We start from the raw sequence: 25,554 nt of genomic DNA on the forward strand, positions 1-25,554 counted from the left end.
CCTCATTAACAAAGTGTACACAAACACATGTGGTATAATCAATAATGCAACAATAAGCTTACTGGATGGATGGCTGCAGCCAAAACACATCAAGACTTTTCCTTCCTGAATGGACCTAGATTCCGTCCAAAGTGTGTTGTTATCCTACTCGTGGTCACGTCACGTGATCGACTGATTCTGCCATAAGTTCTGACGCGCTAGAATGTGTCTTGCCTGTCAATGATAGAGTGGGTTGGGAACTCCCTAATTGATTTATCTAATTGATTCAATAATGCATGCAGCCTTAATTACCTAATGGATTAATGAGTCCTTCCACAAGAAAGCAGCCATATGAAGACTGGGGTCTGACGTTGTTGGAGAACTGTGCATAATTGTGGGGATAAAATGAAGTCTAGTGATTTATTGGCCAAAGGTATTTAATTATGTCTTATCTGTTTATCTTTGTCCTCCAACCACACACACACACACACACACACACACACACACACACACACACACACACACACACACACACACACACACACACGCACACGCACACACACCACAAGGTTATTTCCAACAATGAGAACGATGATATCATGCACTCATAGTGGAAGATTAATAATAATAATAATAATAATAGTAAAAGCATGGACCACAAATAAGTTCTTAAAACATGAAACCCCACAGTTTTGATTGATGAAGTTTCCTTCATCTGGGTAACATTGCAGCCTATGTGACAGAGGAGAGCAGATTCACTTTACTGTGCATATATGCAAATTAAATCCTATGTGCTTCGTATTTAAATGAGCTGTCATCAGCTGGCGAGCGTAATATGTCATTGGGATAAGTGAGGCTTGTGTGTTTGTGTGTGTGTGTGACTAACAGTGTCACATTTATATAATGACTAGCTTGGGATGTTCCTTGAGTCAGTTCTCTTGGCATCTATGGATGTGGCATAGTATGAGCCGCCTGAATATTAGTTTAATCTTCTTTGCTATATAAGGTAGGTTACTACATCCCTTAGGAGTACATGTAGGCCTACGTCTTTGCTACACTTGGATCTGCATTACACTATATTTTTGAACTGCTGTCGTTTTTCACAAAAGTTAAAACTTTTACTTTGCAATTCTTTGCCTACCTTATAACATAAGGTTGAGGTACACTGTAATGTTGGCATCAGAGATGCCTCTTCTCCCAAGCAAAACAAAACAAAAGACAAGCAATATTCATAAGCAGATAGACCTGCCTTTTGGCTTGACGTCGGATGCATGATTGCATTCTTGGTTCTGCCTTTATGAAATCCCAGCAGCTCTTGCCTGCAGAAGGGAGGGATCGACCAGCACACGCACGGCCATCAATTCCTCTGATACCAGCGTTGCTACGAGCGCCCGGAGAGATCAAACCACAGATCGAGCTATGCACATACCAAAAAGATAAATAGAACCTGCCTGATAACAGCTAGCAGATTTGCTAGATCAGAGCCTGTCTGTGCAGGGAACCGTCATAGTTGAGGGTCAGCCCCTCTGCTCAGAGTAAAACCTCCTCTGGAAGCGAGCGGCAGCACCGTGCAGTGTAGAAGCCGGCGTGGAAAATGAAAGACAGATGTTATTTATTTCAATAAGGTGGTGGATATAGAGAATCCGTGAGTGAACGGCTAATGCCATGACAGAAAACTTGCCAAGTGTTGGTGAGTAAGGAGAAGGAAATCAATTCACAGGAGAGATGGGGATCTTTCACAACGGAACATTTTTCTGTGAAATGTAGCAGACCCCTCTCTTACGTTTGAAGCCTCCAACTTGTGGACTAGCTTACTCCAGGGAACGACGAGAGCCGGCCCCATCCTCCAGGCCAGAGGGGAATCTGCTCATCTCTCAGCTCGGTGACGCTCTGAGATCTCATAGTGTTATGATGAACATCCAGGATGTTGAAGTTGCGTTAAAATGCATGGGGGCCGAGGAACAGAGGCATTTTTTGTTTATTCAATACCTCCATCTGCTGAGGTCTGTCGCCAAAACCACAATGATCATAAAATATAGTACACATTCATAATATGTTAGTGTTACAAATATACATTCACTATTTATCTTAGAAACCTGATCACGCCATTAGTACCAAGGCGAGACTTTTGTATTTTGAAAACATATATGTGGCACGTTTAACACCTCACAGAACGGAGTTGAGAGTCCAATCAGGACTAGGTAAGGTCACATGACCTTACAGACCCTTAGAGTGAAGCTTGAACACGGACCCCTCTGGGTCCCAGACTCCCAGGGAGTGTCTGTGCCTGTCAGCTGAGTGGGGGGAGGTGGCTGAAGCAGCATCCAGATGTGGAACGCCTGTGCTGCCCACGTCCATATGGCACTGTTTACACGTCCTCCCTGCTACCCAAACATGAAAGTGGAGCAGATTCATTTGAGCTGATTTCATGACATGTTTTAGCAAATTTTCAGACGACTTAAATGCAGCGTTGAAGTCTGTTCCCGAGCATGCCATACTGGTCCATTTAATCTAACATCCCAAGTGAATGCAAAGACAATATTACTCAGGAAGGCATTGAAGAGTACAAAGCTTTGTCCGTATTATTCTGTCCTCTGAGGAGGGAATTCACTATTTTTCATGGTGCTGAATGGATCTACTGTAAGTGAAATGCTGATGTAAGAGAAGGCGAAGTAGACCTCCGGGAAGGAAAGCGCCAGGGAACAAAATGAAAAGCACAACACAATACTTTTATTGTGAAAAAAGCAACATTGGGAAAAGTCTATTCCGACACAATTGCATCGTCTCTTTTATATTACAAGAAGGAACGGCTACAAATCTTGATAATTTATACAAATACAACAACTTTCAAAAAATAAATCTTTAATTTAGTAAAGTCTCTGTGAGCAAGTTTCTGCGATAGCCTAGCACTTGAGATCCCTGAGCAGAGCACAGAGTGAACCAGCCTAGTTCCATCTTCACCCCAGCCACGACGGTGTGTCCCCGTTGACACTCTACACACAGAGAAGTGAACACCACGGTGGGTGCGTGTGTGAGTGAGTGAGGAGGTTCAACTAAAGCACAGGGAGTATTTTACCCAACACAAAACACTATGGAGATCACCGAATTCAAACGAGACAGCAAGAATAACAACATTGCAACCGTCTAATAACCACAACAATCCGTCTACACCCTCGTCTCAAACAAGACTCCCGATGCTGAATGTGGAGAGGGTCTTCTGACAAGCCTAGGACGTAGACGGACTGACAGGATGGGAGGACACAGCCAGAGGGAGTTCAGCCCTGACTCATCCAAGAACACGGCTAGGATGATAAGCCGACAGCGTGCCTCTCCCATTAGGCAAGATTCATGGAAGATACAAATAGACAAACCCTAGGCTTTCGATTAGGATTTGATTAATAAGGAATATTACATTTATGCCCTTTCTTCAGACTCATAGTTGTATATTACCACACATGACCACAATAGTGAGGTGTATTAGCTATCCCATTCATCTTTGTTCAACATATATAAGTGTCCGAAACACAGTGCCAGCTGGTTTTTGTTGCCAAGGCAACAACAAGTAATAATTAAATAAACCACATAGACAGAATTTGACAGATCTTTTTTGGGGAGGTGGGGGGGGGGGCAATAATATTAGATAAGAGAATGTTCTTCACTCTCACAAATAGATAACCGTACATCTAGGAAGGTGCTCTGTAATGGAGTTACTTTAAACACAGAATATATACAAATTAGGAGGTTTTAAGACAAATAAAATAGGAGCTTTTAAGATCAAATAAAACGGGAGCTTTTAAGACAAAAAAAAGGGTTCGGTTCAAGAGTGATAAGAGAAAAACAGTGTTCATCTTCATCCAAAAACCTTAAGAGTGTTCCATGGCTTCTTATCACATGTCCGACTACTTGATTGCAGAATGGATTTGATCTGTTCTCTATACTGTACATAATATATTAGGCTTCATTTATACAAAACACTTACAAGTCAAAAATGACCCAACGGAAACAAGCGCTCCCCGAGCGATTCCCAGACATTAAGGAGTGCAGTGGTGAGAGCGGCTTTTCTCTTTTTGGTTAGAACGACTTCATAATGAGCAGCAGCTCTGTCAGCTCTGACCTGCCCAAAGCTGCTCGCCATGTCTTCCACTTTCATCCACCAAGCGATTAAGGAGAGGCTGTGAGCTCATGACTAACGCCACATTTCTGAGCCCGTAACCGCCGGCAACTGTCAGGGTTGATTGGTGGCCGAGGCGAGCTAGTGTATTAGCGTGGCGGCAAGCTGCTGTCATACAGCGCAGCAGTAGGGAGCTTGTTTGTTAGTGTGGCGGTACGCTGCTGTCTTATGCTAAAGCCATTGCAGTAAGGAGCTTGTGTGTTAGCAATGCAGCATGCTGCTGTGCAGCAGATTTGCACCTTGGATTATGATAAGGCATCACAAAGCTGAGATGAAAGCGTTTCCATTTCCTTCTCTATCATCCAATCTGATTTTAGTACACTCTTATAGATTAATCTCTTTCATCTTACAACAGTTGTCAACTTCAATTTTTAAAAACAGATTCTTCCCTTATTTATTCATGTTTTTCAGTGTGCTACACACATGATTGAAATAATTCCTTGCTTCAAACAATGACCATCTGTCATATACTGACGTCTAATACTTTATGTTTGTGTAATCTCATCTCTCCAGGGCGTCCTGGTAAATCCTCCGAAACATATTTATAACCCTTGTGGAACAACCCTTAAACCCTTTAAGGACTCGCCTACGGCCTGACTTCAAGTTTAAGTGCTCTAGTAAAATGAAAACAACACAAAAAAGCTCAACAACAAAACAAAGAACAATAAAAAAAAAAAGAAGACAAAACTGAATTAAAAAAATAACCACGGTCGTGTTCTCCGAGGAACGTTGTCCTGAATTGCCCGCGGTGCAGCCGTGGAGTACCGTCGCAGAGACCCCCACTGCTACAGCGCCCCAGAGGGGCCCAGCGCCCAGAGAGGCTTCATCATTTGGAAGTCATGGCACTGGGGCCCGGTCATGGCTCATCTGAAACAAACATCCTCCTGTGTACTCTCTGCTTCCATCGTTCTGCACGGCAGAGCCAGAGAGGCAGAGGGGGGAGAGGGTGCGTTGCCCCCCTCCCCCCCCCTCCCTCGGTAGCGCCCACACCAGATGGTCTGGGTGGGCGGCGGTGGCGGCGGGACGCAGGGGCCGCTCAAGGCCCCGCGGTGCGCAGGCCCTGCTTCTCCATGATGTTCCACAGCTTGCGCAGGTTGGACTGGGTGATGGCGTCGTCGGGTTTGAGCTGCAGCGCGCGGAGGTAGTTGGCCTCCGCCTCCTGGAGCTTCCCGTTGAGGTGGAGGATGGCCCCCAGGTTCATCAGGGCCGCGGGGTACTGGAACACAAACACACACAGGGATAAACACCTCGCCGCCGCCGCCGGGAACATCTCTGTTATGTTGTACTACATTGCAGAGAGTTTGGGGGAATAGAAATGGGGGAAAGTCTGTTCAAAGACTGAACTAGCTTCCGGCTAAACTTGGTTAGTGGTATTTTTGCTGGTCTTTTTCCCCATCAGCTGCTCTCCCTTATTTGAGTGAGGACGACGGGTTTTGCAACACAGCCCTGGGATTTTTGTTTGATTTTTATCTCTGTTTTATCTCCTTAGCAGTTATTTACTCTTTAACAAACATTTAGTTTGATAAATGATTTTATCCGATCTAAATTGCAAATGAACTTCCACAGGGATGTTGCCCTGCTGTAAAAAAGAAAACATCCAAAAATATATATGAAAGAGTAATTTAATGAGAAATTCATGTGGAAAAAGCCGGAGGCTGAAATGCCTTGAGCGGTCTTTGATGAGATGAATAATGTTGAAAGAGCCTGCGTGTGTGGATGGCTCTATTAAGACTATCAACATAATCACCATTCAGTATTCATTCAGGGATTTACCACAACGATTGCATATCACTTAGCAAGATGCCAGAGAGCTGGCACTAAATGGTCATTAAATATAGTAAAATTGTAGTTGGGAAAGGATGATGCTTGATGTAGTTGTGCTAGAAAGCTTGGTACATCACTTTGTGGACCGGGACCTTCTAGCCGGAGGTCCCAGTTTCATTACATTGGGACTATGACCACATGACTGAGGCAGTCAAAATGTTAAACCTAATATAATAACTGATACAATGAAGTGCTTTTTACTGCTCTATATCGTACAAAAGTAATCGCTTTATGGAAGCATTTCCTGATTCACTGGAGCGAGACAGCAGGCTGTGACCGTGAGAGTCGGGCTCTGCTGGTTGGATCACAGGCCGTGCGGGTACAGAGGTCTGAGGTCGGGGGGGCTGCGCTGCTCCACGTCCTGTCTGCACCCACCGCTGTCAGGGCAGCCACCGCAGCCCCCCCCCCCCCCCCCCTTTGAAGTGGTGCAGATGAATGGCTTTTCCTGCTGGCGCTATTACGCAAACACAACGTCCAGAGGTGAGTGGTCCACGCCGGAGACCCACCGGGACACGCTAGCGTCCGCCGCCACGCAGTCAGACGGCAGGACAAAGCCCGCATCTGATCTCCATTTGAGGAGCAGAGAGGGGAGAAGGATGGCTAATTTTGCCTCATTAGCCCGCTATTACTGAGCAGACCTCCCTTCTTTGTTATTGGATGTGTAATCTTGTTCTATATGCCGAGAGAGGCGGTAGACGTAATTCATCTCAATAAATGGTTAATGATGTCCATTTTGGACAGCCTCGGTGACTTTCCGTTCACAATTATCTCCTCGTTTATCACTGTCACGTGCCATGGCCATGATTAAAGTGTCCGTACAATTAGGAAACACTGCAAGCCCTCATTTGTTTCTCGATGTAATCAAAAGCATTAATGTCTCCCCGAGAGCAAACAGAGGGGATTTATTTTATTTTATAAATACATGTATACATATATAAATACAAGAGCTTCCAAAGTATGTTTATAAGAACTATCTGAAGAAAAAAAGTGCTGCAATGTAGGTGAGGCTTAATGCAACAAACACCATCGTGTTTCCCAGTTATGGGGAGGCGACAAAGCACAATCATTCACCTGTAAAACCATTTTTAACCAAACATTAAGAAAAACTTAAGTACAGGAGAGATTCTGAGGTCGGTTTAAGTTTCCAAAGGTCGAAAAACACACCAAATGAAATCAGTTTCAAGACCCTGCTTAATCTTCATACATTTTGACCTTCGCCCTTCAGCGGTTCTTCACTTTCTCAGCCAGGCCACTAGTCATCTTTAGTTTTCCCCAGTGTCGAGGGTACATGAGTGATGGCAATGAGGATTTCAATGGGAACATTATGTTCAAATATATCCTCCCTTCTCTCAAAGGCTGGACTACATCGATCCATAAATCAAACAGTGAGTGGAATAATCCCCATGTCCTCAAGAGGGGTCCCTCATTGTCTCTCAACATGGATACAAATGTGGAGAATCAATCGGCAAAATACAGGTAAGAATGGCCAATACCTCCTTAATGTGCTCAGCATCTCTACCAGACAGGTTTGACATTTCCGAAACCCAATTGTACAACTTTTTAGATCTAATGAACCAAGTTAAGATTCTCTATAATTGAGAAAAAAAAAAGACAAATGTTAACTGCAACAACAGTCTGTTAGGTACAACATGAAACTAATGAAAGGGGGTTCATTACACAGAACGGGGCACAGGGAATCCCCCTGACAGCATGATTGTGATTTGTGAAGCGTTACACAGAAGAAAACGTAACAAACCCACCCACACTAAATGATAAATATCATGGGGCTGGATGCTACAAATGGACTGCAGTTCATAATGGCTTTGGTTGGACATATTTAGTGGAGCTTATTTGGGGGCTTTCATTGAAACGAAAGAACCGCCAACATTCATATGAGTGGAGATAGACAATTACTTGGCATCGTATCCCTTGTGGCAAGACAACTGGGAAATCTAACACAGGTTGATTTTCAGCAGCCTGCGGTCTTCATGTAAAGAGTTCTGAAAATGTGAGACAAGTATGAACTCTAAATCAAGATTCCCGACTGAGTTGTTTCCTTCTAATCAAAATGAGGACATGAGCCTTTTTAACTTCAAATCAGAGAGTGGAGAGTCAAGTTGCAACAAAGCACGAAGTGGTTAATGATGAAAGAGCCTTCAGCTTGTCAAGTCGGAGAACAGAGTCATGGCATATTTAGATTGATGCTCATCCTCACTCACCACTCGCCTCAGCTGTAAGCAATAAGGATAGCAAGGGAGTCGTCCGAAATAACAGTGCAGGCTTACCGAGTGACAGTGTTTGTAGTGCATTATATATATCCTTCATTAACATTCCTTATACAGGTCCAAACGTCAGACTAATTGTCATGTGCAGTGGGAGGAGGTCCTTTCTAAGAAAACTCAAATCCATGGGATTTTGCAGATCAATGCAGAGTCCAGTGGATTTTTAAACAATACTTCCAATACAAATATCACAAGTTGTTCCAGAAAATTAAGCTGAATGTATCAGTTGGATCCTTCTGTAAAATCCATCTGAAACAGGGAACAAGGGGGGGAAACTAATTTTGAGTTGATGCTGGAAGAGGCGTACACCAGGGCCATGGAAATGATGATGCTACCGTGCACACAACCCACTAAACTCTCACTTGCATTACTAAAGGCTTTATATTCCTCTATCCATTTAATTGAGTTCCAAGAGAAGAGGGGTGATTTAATTCTTTCAAATCTCAAATTAACTTAAATTTATAACAACACAAAGAGTACAGCACTGAAACAAGAATCACATGCAGTATCTACATGATCTACGCCGTGATCAAATTATTGTGATTAAGTCTCTGGAAACATAATGCATTGTATTCTCCTTCAACTAAGTTCCATCATACGTCTACAGGGTCTCGCCATGTAGCCGCCTCTCAAACTAACCATACAGGGTAGTCCTCAAACATGACATTGTGACGGGACGTCTTCTAAATCAAGCCCAAATAACAAGCCGGCAAACATCTGCCAACATATAATCCATCTGCCTAAATCTCAAAGTTAACTCCCCCTTCAAGTAAGCATCACAGACAAGAAGTAGCCCGATCCTTCTCACTCTGGTCAACCTGACATGGCGCTATCATCATTAGTTCAAACCGCCCCACTCTCCGCCTGGCCCTGGCCTCTCCTTTGAAGCTGCAGATGGACGCTGCACAAACAAACCGACGGGGGTCATGAAAACATCGGCCCGCATGATTCTGGCCCGGGCCCGCTGCCCCCAAACACTGCCGCGTGTGTGTGTGTGTGTGTGTGTGTGTGTGTGTGTGTGTGTGTGTGTGTGTGTGTGTGTGTGTGTGTGTGTGTGTGTGTGTGTGTGTGTCTGTGTGTCTGTGTGTCTGTGTGTGTGTGTGTGTCTCTGTGTAATAATAATAAACTAGGAATAATTTGACAGGGGAGCACCACCCAGGCGGTTGTAGCCTGTGTGGCGCTGTCCATCAGAAAAGCCCTTGTGGTACCAGGGTGGTTAGTTATCTTGTGGCAGTAGCCATCAGAAAGGCCATCTGGTACCAGGGTGGTTAGTTATCTTGTTGCAGTAGCCATCAGAAAGGCCCTTGTGGTACCAGGGTGGTTAGTTATCATGTGGCAGTAGCCATCAGAAAGGCCATCTGGTACCAGGGTGGTTAGTTATCTTGTTGCAGTAGCCATCAGAAAGGCCCTTGTGGTACCAGGGTGGTTAGTTAGCTCGTGGCAGTAGCCATCAGAAAGGCAATCTGGTGCCAGGGTGGTTAGTTAGCTTGTGGCAGTAGCCATCAGAAAGGCCATCTGGTGCCAGGGTGGTTAGTTAGCTCGTGGCAGTAGCCATCAGAAAGGCCCTTCTGGTAACAGGGTGGGTAGTAAGTTAAGGGTGGTTAGTTAGCTCGTGGCAGTAGCCATCAGAAAGGCTCTTCTGGTAACAGGGAGGTTGTTCAGCCTGTAGTAGTGGTGTCTAGCAGAAAGGCCCTTCTGGTAACCTTTGGGGTGGTTAGCCCGTAGTAGCGGTACTTACGTTGGGTCTCAGGTTGGCCGCCCGGCCGTAGTACTTCTCGGCCGCTTGGTTCAGACTGGCCTGCCTGCGGACAGAGAGGACACGGGAGCCGTCAGTCATCTTAAGCCCCACCGCGGGACGGGGCCCGAGCTGTGGCGGGGTCACCGGTTCTCCAAAGTTCACGGGGAAATGACAGGAGGGAAGGGAACCGAGGGCCAAGGATGACCCCATCAATCAACCGCCCCTGTGCCTTCATTATCCTGAAAGTAATGCTTCACATGATTAAATGGTTGGTTTGTTCATTAAAGCAGTGGACCTACCTGTGGGGAGAGTCTGTTGAGAGCTGATGATGCTTTGAGCTCACGACATGAGAGGAAACAAGCTAACCTCGATGCCACTGACACACTAGGAGACCATGATGTCTAACCCATATTGGCAGATTTCTCCTCTCCAACAGATGGCTTGCCCATACGGGTCCCATGGAGACCTAAAATATTCAGTGCCTAAGGACATTAAACCAAGGAATGTGTGCCATTATGAACCTCATGCTGGGACCCCACTTCCTCTATACTGGTTCTGTGCTGGTTCCCCTGCCTCTATACTGGTTCTGTGCTGGTCCCCCTACCGCTATACTGGTTCTGTGCTGGTTCCATTGCCTCTATACTGGTTCTGTGCTGGTTCCCCTGCCTATATACCTTGTTCTGTTCTGGTTCCCTTGCCTCTATACTGGTTCTGTTCTGGTTCCCCTACCTCTCTACTGGTTCTTTGCTGGTTCCATTGCCTCTATACTGGTTCTGTGCTGGTTCCCCTGCCTATATACCTCGTTCTGTTCTGGTTCTCCAGCCTCTATACTGGTTCGGTTCTGGTTCTCCAGCCTCTATACTGGTTCTGTTCTGGTTCCCCTGCCTCTATACTGGTTCTGTTCTGGTTCCCCTACCTCTATACTGGTTCTTTGCTGGTTCCATTGCCTCTATACTGGTTCTGTGCTGGTTCCCCTGCCTATATACCTCGTTCTGTTCTGGTTCTCCAGCCTCTATACTGGTTCTGTTCTGGTTCTCCAGCCTCTATACTGGTTCTGTTCTGGTTCCCCTGCCTCTATACTGGTTGTTCTGGTTCCCCTACCTCTATACTGGTTGTGTGCTGGTTCCACTGCCTCTATACTGGTTCTTTGCTGGTTCCACTGCCTCTATACTGGTTCTGTGCTGGTTCCACTGCCTCTATACTGGTTCTGTGCTGGTTCCCTGCCTCTATACTGGTTTTGTGCCGGTTCCCCTGCCTCTATACTGGTTCTGTTCTGGTTCCCCTGCCTCTATACTGGTTCTGTTCTGGTTCCCCTGCCTCTATACTGGTTCTGTTCTGGTTCCCCTGCCTCTATACTGGTTCTGTTCTGGTTCCCCTGCCTCTATACAGGTTCTGTTCTGGTTCCCCTGCCTCTATACAGGTTCTGTGCCGGTTCCCCTGCCTATATACCTCGTTCTGTTCTGGTTCTCCAGCCTCTATACTGGTTCTGGTTCCCCTGCCTCTATACTGGTTCTGTGCTGGTTCCACTGCCTCTATACTGGTTCTGTTCTGGTTCCCCTGCCTCTATACTGGTTCTGTGCTGGTTCCACTGCCTCTATACTGGTTCTGTTCTGGTTCCCCTGCCTCCATACCTTTGGGCCATAAAGTGTTTGCATTCATAGAAAAAAGCTCTCTGGTAGGCCGGGCTCCAAACACACCTTTATGACCCTGAGCTTCAATCATCTCACTGATGGAAACAATTGTCCCATTGCAAACAGTTTAACTTTGACAAAGCCAAGGAGAGTGAGCAGTGAGTGGCAGTGGAGCCCATTAGCTGCCATGATGAAAGGCTGCAGACCGCTGGAGCCACGCTCTCGTTGAGGTTGTCCTGCCCTATTACAGGCTCTCCGTCCATATGGTTTGAACTACGCGGCCAAACACACCATTTTTCAACATCGGGGACATGCAGTGCTTGGCTTATAACCCAACCATTCTTCTGAGTTATATTTGTTTCAATCATGTTATGAGTCACCAGAAGAAGAACCGTGAAGAGATGCCGTTATTTAGTCACAATGTATACCGATATGCTTTGGGTTCGTGTTGGGATGTTTACCTTGTGATAAAATAAAATAGTTCAACATGAAGCCAGGACTGGCTCATAAACTGACACGCAGAACCACTTACTCCAAAGACATTTTACTTGATAATGTTGTTTGCGGTCCCAGAACAAATGGGCCATGTAAGCTCCACATGCGAGGAAAGCATTGGAGGACCAACATGAACCCATCCTGGCTTCATGTTTGTCTATTCAAGAGATATCACCCGAAACATACCAAACCGATAAGGGTGAAGTGAAATCCAAAAGTCCTACTCTAATATGTGCTTGTTGCAGGTCAATCAGAACATACAAATACTGTCATTATTGTTATTGTGTGAAATGTCAGTTTAAACAAAACATGTGATACAGCAATGGACGTTCTCTGATTTCCATACCATTACCTCAAGGAGTAGAGACGCTAGCCAAACTAGTATCAACGGAGATTCGGGGTCCTGGTGGGCTGAATGGACACAAGGAAGCCAACAACAGGAACCACTGCTTGGGTTCAAAGCAGTGGTAACGGCGACAACCCAAGGAACAACCAGGAATGAGGGAGAACTCATCCCAGATGGAAAGATGCTGCATCAAATCCAGCAGTGGTGCTCTTCCATTGGGCTGGGATAATATTTCACGTTGATCACGTTTTGTCCCCCATTGGAGGAGACATGTGTTGTACAAATCACAACACAGGTGCAACTTTGGGACTGATGATTCATGAATTGACGCTCAAGAACCATGTGAAGCACTGGGAGTACGCCACGGCTGGGATCATCAAGAGGAGAAAAGAAATAAACCCTCAGATTGTGAATGCACTATGTATTTGATATGAAACTCATAGGCAGAACGTCTCCCACTAGACGAGTTGACTAACCCGACAACGGGAGGGAACTTCATGTGGATAATGATAAAAGGTGACCTGCTTGAACTGCTTGCATGTGTTATATAGTAAAAAATATTTACAAATAAATATTTATAATAAAAAATGTTATATGTGTAGTACACGTTGTGAGGACAGTGTAGCGTAGCCGCAGCGCCTCCCTGCCGTCCAGACGTGGTCCATTAGAGGAGAGACCCAGCAGACCCTCTCCACGCAGAGCTTAGCGCTAAGCAGGTCCTCCATGGCTTACCTTTGCCCTTAAGAGCAGGCCTGCTTTTAAAGTCATACACTGAGCGTTTTCAGAAGGCAATAAAAAGGAATACAGCAAGGGGATACTTATACTCCTCTGACAGCCGCTTTTTATCCAATTATTTCCCTACCCCCCCCCCACCTTCCTTTGAGCATGTGCTTCCAAGACAAACACATGAAGAACCTGAGAGCTGAGGCTGTCGAGCGGAAGCCCCCTGCCAACGAGGTGGGGGGGGGACGGGGACGGCAGGTCTGCCTGGGCCTCCCGTTATGTGCCAGGGGTCTGGACCCTGGAAGAGACCCTCCACCGCGAGAGGGTTGCAGGTGGATTACTCCAGCCTGGAAGTAGGCGAGGAAAGAGGCAGCTGGCTAGACGATCCTCTGTGGTGGAGAGCGTGCACTCATCGGTGAAGTAGAGCAGCAGAAGGTACCATGCCAGTGGAGGACTTCAACAATTCAAGACACGCATTAATGGCCTCAGCGGTAATCACTTCCCCTCGGCAGACGGTGGTGATTCCAATGCCGAAAAACCTTGAGTTTTATTTTAAAGTCAGGAAATGGCAAACTGTCGACTGGAAAAATAGCATTGGATAATAATATTGTTGGCATGGAAGTGCTTCGGTACGTGCCGCAGCATACTGTACACTGGCACATGGTGCTATTTACCATTCTCCGTCCGTGGCTCTCGTGGAGAAATACAGCAGCATGTGCATTCCAGGAGAACTCTCATTTCGACTTGTCAACTGAACTCCGCGCTGATTTGGACGCAGAACGCCAGCCACAAGCCAGAAACAGCAGAGAGCGAGGCGAGGAGAGCCAGAGAGACAGAGAGAGAGCCGAGGGAGGAGAGGGGTAGAGCGCGTGAGGAAAGGGAGACGGAGGCAAATGAGGAGAATATAGAGAATCAGAAGCTGTTCTGCTGGCACTGCGGCGAGACGATAGGATTACAAGGTAGAGCCAACTAAATCACACAGGCCAGCGAACACTGTAAGCTCCCGGATAAACGCTGGAGACAGCGCCCTCGCTCCCTCCGGTGCTCAATACACAGAGCTTTGTTTAGGAACAAGGTGCCCACCCATCTCCTCATGGGACCCAAGGATTCAGACCAGAATTAAAATCAGACCTTATTTTAAAACTCACCCGTCACTCGTTACAGAAAAGCATGCAATCTTTGGAACCTCAAGTTCCTCCACCATCCATCTCTGAGACTCACCGGAACATGTGGGCTGCGCTGAACACCACGTCAAACTCGCCGCTGTCCAGCTGGGCCGCCCTCTCCGCCATGTCTGCAGCCTCCAACGGACGCGACTCCTCCAACAGAAACTGACCTGGCGGGCGGAGAGAGAGAGGGGGGCTGAGCATCGTGCTAGAGAGAGGAAACATGGCCGTCTGGTGTCGCCTTGGGCCGGGGCTAAACCGAGCCAGCCCTGTCAGCTCCCGGCGATCATGTGATGAAACACTAGATATTAGCCGCAGCAAGCTATCACTCCTTGGCCATCTCTCAGACTCATGTGTTTAAATACATGATGGTGATACGTGTGTGTGTGTGTGCTTGTTGTGTTCAGGGATTATTCCCAAACGGAGTATTGCGGTTTACCGAGATTGTGTGCTTGGGAGAAAAGTCAAATCCTGGGGCTATTGTGGAATTCTGAATCCAGATAACAGGCAGTCAAGAAAATACATTCTTTAAAAAAGGGTGATTCAATACCCTTTGGACTGTGTTCAGCCCCACTAAACTGAGAGGAAACCAGCCGACCTTCCCTACTAAATGTAGTGCGGGAGTCTGGCACTTGGCGGGAGAAACATGCGTATCAAATTAGAAAACATGACCAGTAAACCACTTTTACATATCGTGTATCTGTAGATGTACTGCATCAAAGACAAATGGTTTAATTGAGTTAGTACTTCACAATATTAACAACATTCAATAAATGACTTTATTATGTTATTATCAGCATTACATTTTCTCATTCTTTAGAAATAATTTTACAACGGTACCTTATAAACCATCATTGGGTTCAGGGTACTCTTACCAAGAGATTTGCTCAGTTCCAAATGCAGGGCGAAACACTATCAACGGCATTGAATTATTCATCATGAAACGGCAACGCTTTTAAGGAAACGCCAAAACATATCAGGGCAGGGGGACTGGGTGACATTTTGCCTTCAAGCTCTGCCAACATGTATGTTTACATGAAACAAAGAGCAAGCGTATTGGACCAAAAGCCCAAGACCAAGAGTAAACTATACGCCACCGCAAAAAGTACTGCTGACATTGGAGCATATTCACACTAACCATTTTGTAAAGGTAAAAAAAGGTGAGAGGAAAGGGCTGATTTTGAAGAAAAGTGTAAAAGGGAAAGACAAGTCCACTTGAATCCTGAGCACACACCGTTGGCATGCCACTAATTACACCTGCACCTGTCACCAGGGAGACAGGAGGAGGGAACTGGGTCGCCCGCCATGACTTTGGTGTAAATATCTCTACCTTCTACCGGGAGCTCACTATGCTCACTTCTATGCCATTCCAAAATGAAGAAAGAAAAGATGGCAAAGGAGTATATATGTGTCGCAGCACTTATGGGTCTTTGTGCTTATGATCATGGTCCAGACCATAGGAACTGGAAACGGCAATCAGGTAGCTTTTGGACACATTTTAATTCTCATCTTCTTTCAGGAGTAGACAATGGAAGATAATGGGGAATGGTGGAACGCAGCATGTGATATATTTATAAGAAAATCATGGAAGTTGACGTCCACTAATGAACACTTACCATAATGCATGTAACAATTGCCCTTTGTTGGATCGAGCTGAATGGCCTTCAGAAAATACTTCTCTGCTTCTGCTTTTTGTCCCTGAGAGAGAAATAGAGGCAGAGAATGGGAAAGAGAGAGGGAGAGTGAAATAGACAGATTTATTATGTTGTTAGGGTGGATTCAAAGACTGTGTTTCAATGAAAATATCTACAAATCCTCAAATCCTACCTGGTGTAGCTAATGAGCCTGTCTGAGCCACAGGAATGGCATTTACATTTCATTTCATTTTTTAATTAAAAACATTTGAAACATCTGTTATCCAGCCAATGTACAAGATGTCATGCTTGGCAGGCCTTGCTGGGCAGGGTGTAGGTCACAATCTATTACATACGTTATCTCTACTGTGTAGCTGGTGTGACCTGTGCAATTAACACAGTCCTGTTCATTCACAGAGACCAATGATGAAAGGGGAGGTTAGAGTGAGAATAGCAATGAGAGAAGCAGGAAAAGAAATGCACTTGATCCACAAAGGAACAGAGAATTACATATTGTAAGACTACAAAGAAGATTTCAAAATGTATTTTTTGTAATACATGACGTTAAAAGCTTGCGAAACAACCAAAGCAAAATCCAGATCCATTGTGGAAGAAAGGAGAGAGCTGGCTTGCATGTGACACTGTATAAAGACAGATACATATCCAGTACATCATGAGCCAAGGCTTAAAGCGTATTTGAGTGTTCAAAGTTTTGATGCAGACAAAAATCAAGACCACGCCAAGTTTATATTTTACACAGCCAACGGTGTCCAAGTGGCCATCATGGTTCATAATATATTTACTTTGCATTCACCCTTCACAGAGAGAGCTAAGTGCAGACTCGAGGTGCAGCTGGTTTAGAATAACATTGCCCTTCAGTGTTCAAACAATGAGATGACTCACAGTTGTATGTGGATATGTGTCTTGCCTTATGAAACATATGAGGAAATTCAATGGTAGTAAAGTGTATTACATTGAGAGAAGGTCTGCGAAATCTTTTATCTCCTAAAATGGGGAGTTGTTCATGTTCATCAGCTATTCATTGAAGGCATGGCCTGCCTCCTCAACAGATAATTATTTTCTATTTGCCTAAAGAAGAACATTTTCGGTTAAGGTTTCAAACTAATGATACTCACCAATCAAATACACTACCATAGACCTAAACATACTGAGTGTATGATTGGTACCTAATTATGTGACATACGACACGAAACATACACAGCTCTACTTGTGCAGTCACTAAGGTTGTCCCAAACAGAACCTGCATTGGATTAACTGAGGAAATGATATCATTATGAATCCAACTCCCTCAGACACCAGTGTTCCTGTGCCCATTCCCAGAGGCTTCAGTGTAGAGACACTCCTATATATCCTGGCACCCTGGGGTGTCTGCCGCTTCTGCTGCTGCACACGAGGCCAGAGAGTGGAACCGATGGTAATCACTCTCATTTCCTGGTCTGATCTCTATGGTCCACCTCTAAACATCTTGCTGGCTTAGTTCTTCTGCTGGCTCACCTCCACCCGCCTCTTCTTCCCCATACCTCATCCTTCTTCATTCCGTCATCTCCTTAGCTCATCCATACCCATACCTGGGCTTTGGGTTCCAAGCCTGCTTTGGCCTCACCTCTGCTCTTTTCCAAAACATCCAACTGAATCTCTCCCACTGGACTGTGACCCTAGAACCTCAGGTCGCATGAGGGCTTCCTCTACGCTAACGGGGGTTGGACTAGTGGGTAGCGGTTGGTGGTGTGGTTAGAGTGTGGTGATAAGCTGACAGAGCCCGTCAAGATACGTCAGCTTCCTGCTCTGGTTCTGGTCACGTATTAAAGTGCACGGGGAACCAAGCGTGGTGGGTTTTAAGGGTTAGTATTTCTTCTATGATCCTGAACAGAGAACGGGTTAGGATTCGCTGTATGTGTCATATAACACATTCCTCATTATAACCCTCATACTCAACGTATGCAAAGCCTACAGACGTATCACAGAGTCTTCTTGGGTCGAGACCATGGCGCTAACGCGGCGGCCCCCTGCCTTCCTAGAACTCTTAAAAAACCTTTTGATTGATTCAGTGTTCAAATTCAAGCTGTAACAGGGGTTCACTTATGCTGTAAGAAAGCTGTCATAGATACGAGTTAACTCCACTAGCGAAATTTGACATTTTAATAAAGAGTAAAAGGGAGAGTTCTTCTCTACAAAATGTAGTGAAGACAAACGGTTCTGTCACAGTTTCATGGCACTTGAACTGTTTTCCCTCAAGGATAAATTGCTATAAGACTGATCAATTTACTTATTAACTTAATTTTATTTACTTTCGAAAGGTCACAGAAGCGATTGCAACCATCATAAAAGACAAGGATGGATTCACCCTTGCAGGTCCAAACTCTCAGCTGAAAATCAATAACACATTCTCTAGTGACTAATTTCCTCTTCGTGGTTCATTAGGACGAGTGCAAGTGAACCCTCTCCATTAAGGAATTGCTATTTTTTGGGGGTGTGCTTGGTTCAGCCTGGCATTGCAATCTAGGACACTTTATCCTGAAACCAGTGGTTCAAAGGGAATGCTATCGAATGCATCAGAAGATGTGCGTGTAAGAAGGCAATGACAAAACAAGACAAGAAACACACTTTAACAAGACACTCAATGGGGCTCTAGAACACAATCCTGGCTCTCTACCAAATATCAATCAGGTAGAGCAGAGTCTGGCATGAAGGAGTGTCTGAAAAATTAGAAGAAACCCCCTTGCCAGCCCTTTGGCCTCCCTAAGGACCACCCTCTCTGCCTCTGTTTACCTGAGTTCACCCGACGGCCTGAACTGGCCTTCAGTCCGCCACACAGAGCCCTCCCCTTCTCCCAGAGCCTCCCACTAGACCCCCCCCCCCCCACCAACACACACACACACACACACACACACACACACACACACACACACACACACACACACACACACACACACACACACACACACACACACACACACACACACACACACACACACACACACACACACACACACACACACGCACACGCACACACGCACACAAAGGCCCTTTCTTTTCTCATTAAAGTGCGGGTCATTCATATGACACTGGCAGAATGTCATCTCCGTTGAGCGAGACAAGATGCTCTGACTAAATGTCAGAGGCATTGCACATGTCGCCTCTCTGTCTGTATCCAAGTCAAAGACAGTCCTCTCTGCTCACATGATCGCCCTTTGCATGTCATAGGTTGCGTCTTAATGATAAGGTAGTTAGTCAGAATTAGTGGGGAAGAAATTGCTAGAAAGGAAAGATTAGGTGACAGCTTCTTAGAAAAAGCTGGTTGTGACAAGAGTAAAAATCAAGGGGTTCCAGTTGGGGGACAACTGTGTGAAGGGTGAAGGTATTTGAACCAAGCGGTGATGATCAGCTTGGCTGTAGAAGAAGTTCTTAACCAAGAGACAGGCTTACCTTCAGAGCCAGGAGTTTCCCGTAGGTCAGGTGGGCGGGAATGTGATCGGGCTTGGCTCTAAGGGACTCCCGGTACCAGTGCCCCGCCTCCTCCAGCTTGTTCAGCCTCATGTAGGCCTCTCCTGAGATGGAGGAAGGGTCAGGTCAGGGGTCAGAGGTTAAGATCTCACACATCGCCCTATTGTTCTACCTAGGAATCCAATAAAGGTGAGGTCAAGCTGAGAGGCCCTGGGTTCAAGCCGTTTGGGCCTGAAACAAAATGATTAAACCCGTTAAAATGCTGTTTCAGGAGTGACATAACCATAAGTAACAATCTTTACCACATCTTGAGTTCAACCAAACACGTTGCCACAGTGTAAGGTAAGTAAGTGATTAGTGATTATTTTTTTTTATCAATTTATATAAACTATATCATTTATACATGAAAAAAACAAGGGCAAGCGCCAAGTATGTAGATATCGTGGGCCGTTTTGTTCTTGGTCTGTGATTGTCCCGCCGCTTGCGAGCAGCCCTGATTTCCGAACAGATGTGCCCATTCGTCTTGTCCGATGTTATTACACACACCCTAATGACAAGAGCATCAATGTGCTCTGTAATCTGTCAGACAACATCTGATACCCCCTCCTCCTCCTCCACGGCCAGCTCAGATACCGCTGTCGGCTGACACCTGTGCAAACACTGACCTCTTCAGATCCCACCCTTTACACGGGTGTTATTGCAGGGCTTGGTATTACTTTGACTCGGTGGTTGGTAATAGGGTACAACACAGCCAAAACAATATCCAAACTGTAATAAAGTGAAAGGAGAGGAGCTGGGGGGATGTGACAGGCGTCCCCCCCTTGCTCTTTGACTTGTAACAGGGCTTTTATTGCAGTCCTCACCCAGATACTGCACTTTGTCCGAGGAAAGGGGCTAAGCTATCTTATCTAGGGGATTTGAGACTCTAATTCTCGGGGGATACAAACTTATATTTCAACTGATAGGAATTTAGGATAAGACGCAGGTGGGCTGGAGTCTTGGAAACTCAGCAACTTTCGTAATGAGCTGAAGAAAGATAAATTGTAATAAATATGAATAATGTCAGTGTCAGTGTCAATTTAAGATCAAAAACGACATTATATCGTTCAAGACTCCATGCTGCTGCATATAAATGCTAATGCAAATTATGCAAGCTATTATGTTTTTTAAGGAAAGTTAAAGTTTTTTCATTGTGTAATTTATCAGTTTAGCTCGTGCTTTAGATAAATTCACATAAAATCCATAAACCAAAAACCATCCAAAAGCAATAAACTGACTCATTTTCTTTCTTTTATAAAACTTTACAATTACTTTAATCTTATTCATCAGCTTTGAAGTTCCAATGTGGCAGCAGATTGCTTGGCCGCATTTGTTCCACTGGTATATTGATATCTGTTAGCAATTTGGCTTAGACCGCAGGGTATCTCCAAAAGCAGATAAACAAAGTTTTGCATACATGATTCACCGTATTTGGGTACGGCAAAACGAACCAAAACGCAACACTACTGATTACTGTACAAACTGCTTGCTTTAGCTGATTGGTTGACTCACCACCTTATAGGCTGGCTGCGTTTCAGGCGGTGCCCTGTCTGAGATTAGCGAAAACATGTGCAATAAGCAGTTACCCTGAGCCCAAAGGAGACGTAAACCACCTCGCTAGGAGGAACATTCCCCGAGCCACCAGAGTGTTGGAGCGGGACCAGCGGGGGGGGGGTGGGTGTGGGGGGGTGGAGCCTGCCACCAGCGCCAGCCAACCGCCACCCGGTCCTGTGCTGATGAAAGGCTCCGCTGCTCCGAGCCCCGGCTAGCAGTGTGTGTGGCTCCGGGAACGGATACGAGCAGGTGTGCCAAATGTGAAACCAAGCCTTTGTGCAGAAACACACACCGGGCCGGCGGTGGCAAGGACCTGCAGCCTCTTTTCCTGTCCGGCCAATCACGCCCCATTACGGTGAGCGGACTCTCAGTCAACGTTTTGACGTAATCTCAGCACCTCTGTCAGTATGCATTTGGCCAATGCACAAACACACTGAGTCCGGTGGAATGCCGGGATACGGATTACACCGGGGTAAGAATGCACATATTTAGAGGGAGCAAGAGGGAGAGAAGGGGGAGGGCTGCTATAATAAGATGCAGAGCAAGACATCTGAGACTGTTGTGGAGACTGGGGAGGCCGTATCTTTCAGGGAGATAAGCATCAGGGAGGGAAATGAGTTGGTGTCATTTGAAATGGATATTATTATTATTTAGAAATCCCAGATGGCAATTCTAAGCTACAGCTGTTTCCCTAGAATTGAAATGCAAACAATACGTTTTTTTGGAGCAGATAAAGCTGTTGAACAGTCTTTCAGTGAGATGGTCACATCCTTTAAAACAGGGGAAATGGTTCAATGCTATTTCCACATATTTCTTTGATATTTTTATACCTTAGCGAGAACTAAAAACCAATAGTTCAGGCACAAGGCTTATTTTTTTGGAAAGGCACCAAACAGATTGAGATGCATTGTTCTTGGACCGAAGGCGAGCTGTACACAGTAAGCCCTCATTTCATCTGAACATGCCACAAGCCACGTTTCCCTCTACCGCAAGACCAAACAGGTCCCTTTTCCATGGATGCATCCACACACACTACACTTACCCATCATGTTGTACAGGCTCTGAGGTGCAAATTGTCTCGGCATCTTCTGCACTGCTTCCTTGTACACAGAGAGGGCCTCCTACATGGATCAAACAAAGGAAAGGGGGAGCGTTAAAGCCAGAAAGGAAGGCTGGAGTTGGGGTTAACTCGAGTCCTCCACCCACCCCCTGTCCCGTGGACTCGGTTGCTGTGAAAACGCAGCGTGGAATTGGGGGTCGCCGGGAGGGTGGTCAACAGAAAAACAAGCTTCTATCCTTGGCGTCACGCCTGTTAGAGAAACATTAAGACGACCAGAGTGTTGTCACGTATTGACTCTGGAGCACAAAGCTTCTGTGGTGCCTCTTGGAGCCGCGTTTCATGCTTACAAGGAAGGGTGAGGAGCCGGGGAGAAGGGGACACAAACAGGAAGAGCACCCCAGCTCTGGGCACTAGGGGTGAGCGGGGGTGGAGCGCAAATTCACTCATCGGCGTCAAAGGACCGAAGCCACAAAGCAAGTACGTGTGGGTGTATGTGTTTGAGAGAGGGAGGACAAAAGAAGGGCAAAAGAACGGAGGTTGGTCCCAGGGGATTTTTGGTGGACTTGTTGCCTTCGAGCACACTTTAACACATATTGAGACAGCCTCCCCCTGGTCCTGGCTCCCCCTGTCCAGGTCCTGCCTCCCCCTGGTCCTGGTCCTGCCTCCCCCTGGTCCTGGTCCTGCCTCCCTCTGGTCCTGGTCCTGCCTCCCCCTGGGCCTGGTCCTGCCTCCCCCTGGGCCTGGTCCTGCCTCCCCCTGGTCCTGCCTCCCCCTGGTCCTGGTCCTGCCTCCCCCTGGCCTTGCCTCCCCCTGATGGAGCACCGTGTGCGGGTGTACTGATGCGCCCCTACCTCCTGGTGTCCCGTCTCGTGCAGCAGCTTGCCCAGGTTGTACAGGCAGCTGGTGACGGAGCTCTTGTGCGCGTGGGGGTCTTTGAGGTTCTCGTCGGGGATGTCGGCGCAGGTCAGGAAGGTGCGCTTGGCCTCGTCCAGCCGGCCCTGGTTCATCTGGACGATGCCCGTGTTCAAGTAGGCCGCTGTGGACCCAGGAGAGACAGAAGGGGTGCCAGCGTTAGGAAAAATACTTCTGCAGAAAAATGCGAATCCACCCTTTGTTTCCTTGTGTTCCCTGACCTCTGTAATACTCTTGGGGGTGTTATATATAGTGTTATTGTTACAGCCCAGGGCTCTACAATGAAATGCACCATAAAATTATAAATAAGTGACTGCAGAGTAATTAGCCTCGGTGGAGTTGACCGACTGGATGTTGGAATACATCGACTTATGCTGGATCGATCGTCTTATCCCCAGTTTGGCAGAGGAAGGCTCCGTGCCAGCCAATGCGGGGGCGGGAGAACGTTGAAGCCCTGGTTTTCAAAGGCTGTCTCATCTACTGCAGCTTCCTCTTTGGGATCTTAGTTTCTTGTGTAATACCTCCTCAACTTCAAGTACTACAAGTCGTCGAGGACTATTTGTGTGATTTACTTTCAGTCTTATACGTATCCCTTAGAGCAGTGTTTGTCAGACGGGGGTAAAATAACCCTTAGCGGTACTTGAAGGCTTTCAGGGGTACTTGTATAGAAAAATTGTTCTTTTTGATGTTGATATTATAATGGTTATGAACAATTGTAAACAAATGGCACCATAATACCATTCATTGAATCTGAATACCACATAATAAAATTGAAGTCGCAATGAGTGACATTTAAAGTAGCTTGCCGCTTAAATTAACCCGAAAAAACACTACCATTCAAAAGGTTGGTCTCCCCCAGACAATTTCATGTTTTCCCAGAAAACTCACTTTTATTCAACAGCTTTCAGCTGTGCTCAAATAATCGCGCAAGCGTTTTCTAATCTTCAATTAGCCTTTTAACACGATTAGCTAAACAATGTACCATTAGAAAACAGGAGTAATGGTTGCTAGAATTGGCCTCTGTACACATGTAGATATTCCATTAAAAATGTGCAGTTTCCAGCTAGAATTGACATTTACCAAATGAACAATGTCTAGACTGTATTTCTGATTAATTTACTCAACTTAAGTTACCTTCATTGAAAAAAAACTGTACTTTTCTTTAAAAAATAAGACATTTCTGAGTGACCCCAAACTTTTGAACGGTAGGGTACAGATTAATTTAAATCTATTAATATATATTTAGTCATTGCTAAATTATAGTTATTTTAATACCGTTATCAATAAAATAACACACTGTAACCATTAAAAAATGTTGGCCAGCCCATATCTCTTTGTTAACAAGAATCTTACTATCAACACTCCTAAACACCTCTCACTCACCCAAAACCTTTGTTTAACTTTTAAAAACCTAGAGCAGAAAGGCTGCAGCCCAGATAACCACCCCCTCAAATAAATGTCATTAGGCAGCGAGTAATGGCCCAGCCTTCAAAGGATCAAATATGTTTTCTACAGTCACAATGCCATTCTGCCTTTCCTGTCCCTGCTATTAAGGCTAATTAATTAACCTTGTTATCAGCCCAGACAGATTGGATGATTGAACGGCAAAGGCAATTGTTATAGTGTTCCCGGGATTTCAATTTGGCGCAACATCAATCTGGGGAAGCAAGGAAGGAACCTTAAAGACTCTGTGTTCATCCTTCCTTGGCGAACGTCGGTAACAACGGGAGCTCATTAACAGCGTGATCAGTGAGGAATTGGACCAATTTATACTAATCAGGAAAAGAGATTGCGTTTAAGACCCAGTGTGACCCTGGCTGGCTGAGTTGGTCCCAGCCAATAGGAAATAGGAGAAATAGGACGTGAAAAAAAAAAAATGAACGTGAAATTGTCTTTTGTTTTAGTGGAAATCGTCAGAAAAAAAATAAAACCTGGAATAATGAACATTATAAAATATGTAGTGCTTGAAACACGATGGGTTTAATCAGCTGTTTGGTCCACGAGCTGCTGTATCTTTAGCTCAATTATGAGGATGTTGTCACTCAAACCCCAGGTCACATCCCCTGGTTTAGAAGCCTAGGTCACATCCCCTGGTTTAGAAGCCTAGGTCACATCCCCTGGTTGAGAAGCCCCGGTCACATCCACTTGTTCATAACCCCAGGTCACATCCCCTGGTTCATAACCCCAGGTCACATCCCCTGGTTCATAACCCCAGGTCACATCCCCTGGTTCATAACCCCAGGTCATTGACTGTTTCAGAACCCCAGGTCATTGACTGGTTCAGAACCCCAGGTCATTGACTGGTTCAGAACCCAAGGTCAATTACTGGTTCAAAACCCCAGGTCATTTACTGGTTCAGAACCCCAGGTCATTGACTGGCTCATAACCCCAGTTCATTGACTGGTTCATAACCCCAGGTCATTGACTGGCTCAGAATCCATTCACTGGTTCAGAAACCAAGGTCACATTCACTGGTTCACAAACCATTCAGGGGTTCAGAACCCATTTACTGGTTCATAACCCCAGATCATTCAC

At 45.7% G+C, this 25,554-nt stretch overlaps 1 protein-coding gene across 1 annotated transcript in view; it reads right to left on the bottom strand.

Annotated features, from left to right (window-relative positions):
* Positions 1-2,611: 2,611 nt before the first annotated feature.
* tmtc2b (transmembrane O-mannosyltransferase targeting cadherins 2b) overlaps positions 2,612-25,554 on the bottom strand; it is a 69,741-nt gene continuing 46,798 nt past the window's right edge. The window contains exons 6-12 of the mRNA XM_056598222.1: positions 22,959-23,143; positions 22,090-22,168; positions 19,437-19,558; positions 15,972-16,053; positions 14,411-14,525; positions 9,995-10,058; positions 2,612-5,366 (exon numbers count right to left, since the gene is read on the bottom strand). Of these exons, the coding sequence (XP_056454197.1) occupies positions 5,187-5,366; positions 9,995-10,058; positions 14,411-14,525; positions 15,972-16,053; positions 19,437-19,558; positions 22,090-22,168; positions 22,959-23,143 (827 nt within the window). The 3' untranslated portion in view covers positions 2,612-5,186. The remainder of the gene's footprint in view (positions 5,367-9,994; positions 10,059-14,410; positions 14,526-15,971; positions 16,054-19,436; positions 19,559-22,089; positions 22,169-22,958; positions 23,144-25,554) is intronic.

This window comes from Gadus chalcogrammus, chromosome 9 (genome assembly GCF_026213295.1).
Source record: "Gadus chalcogrammus isolate NIFS_2021 chromosome 9, NIFS_Gcha_1.0, whole genome shotgun sequence".
In the NCBI taxonomy this organism is placed as follows: domain Eukaryota; kingdom Metazoa; phylum Chordata; class Actinopteri; order Gadiformes; family Gadidae; genus Gadus; species Gadus chalcogrammus.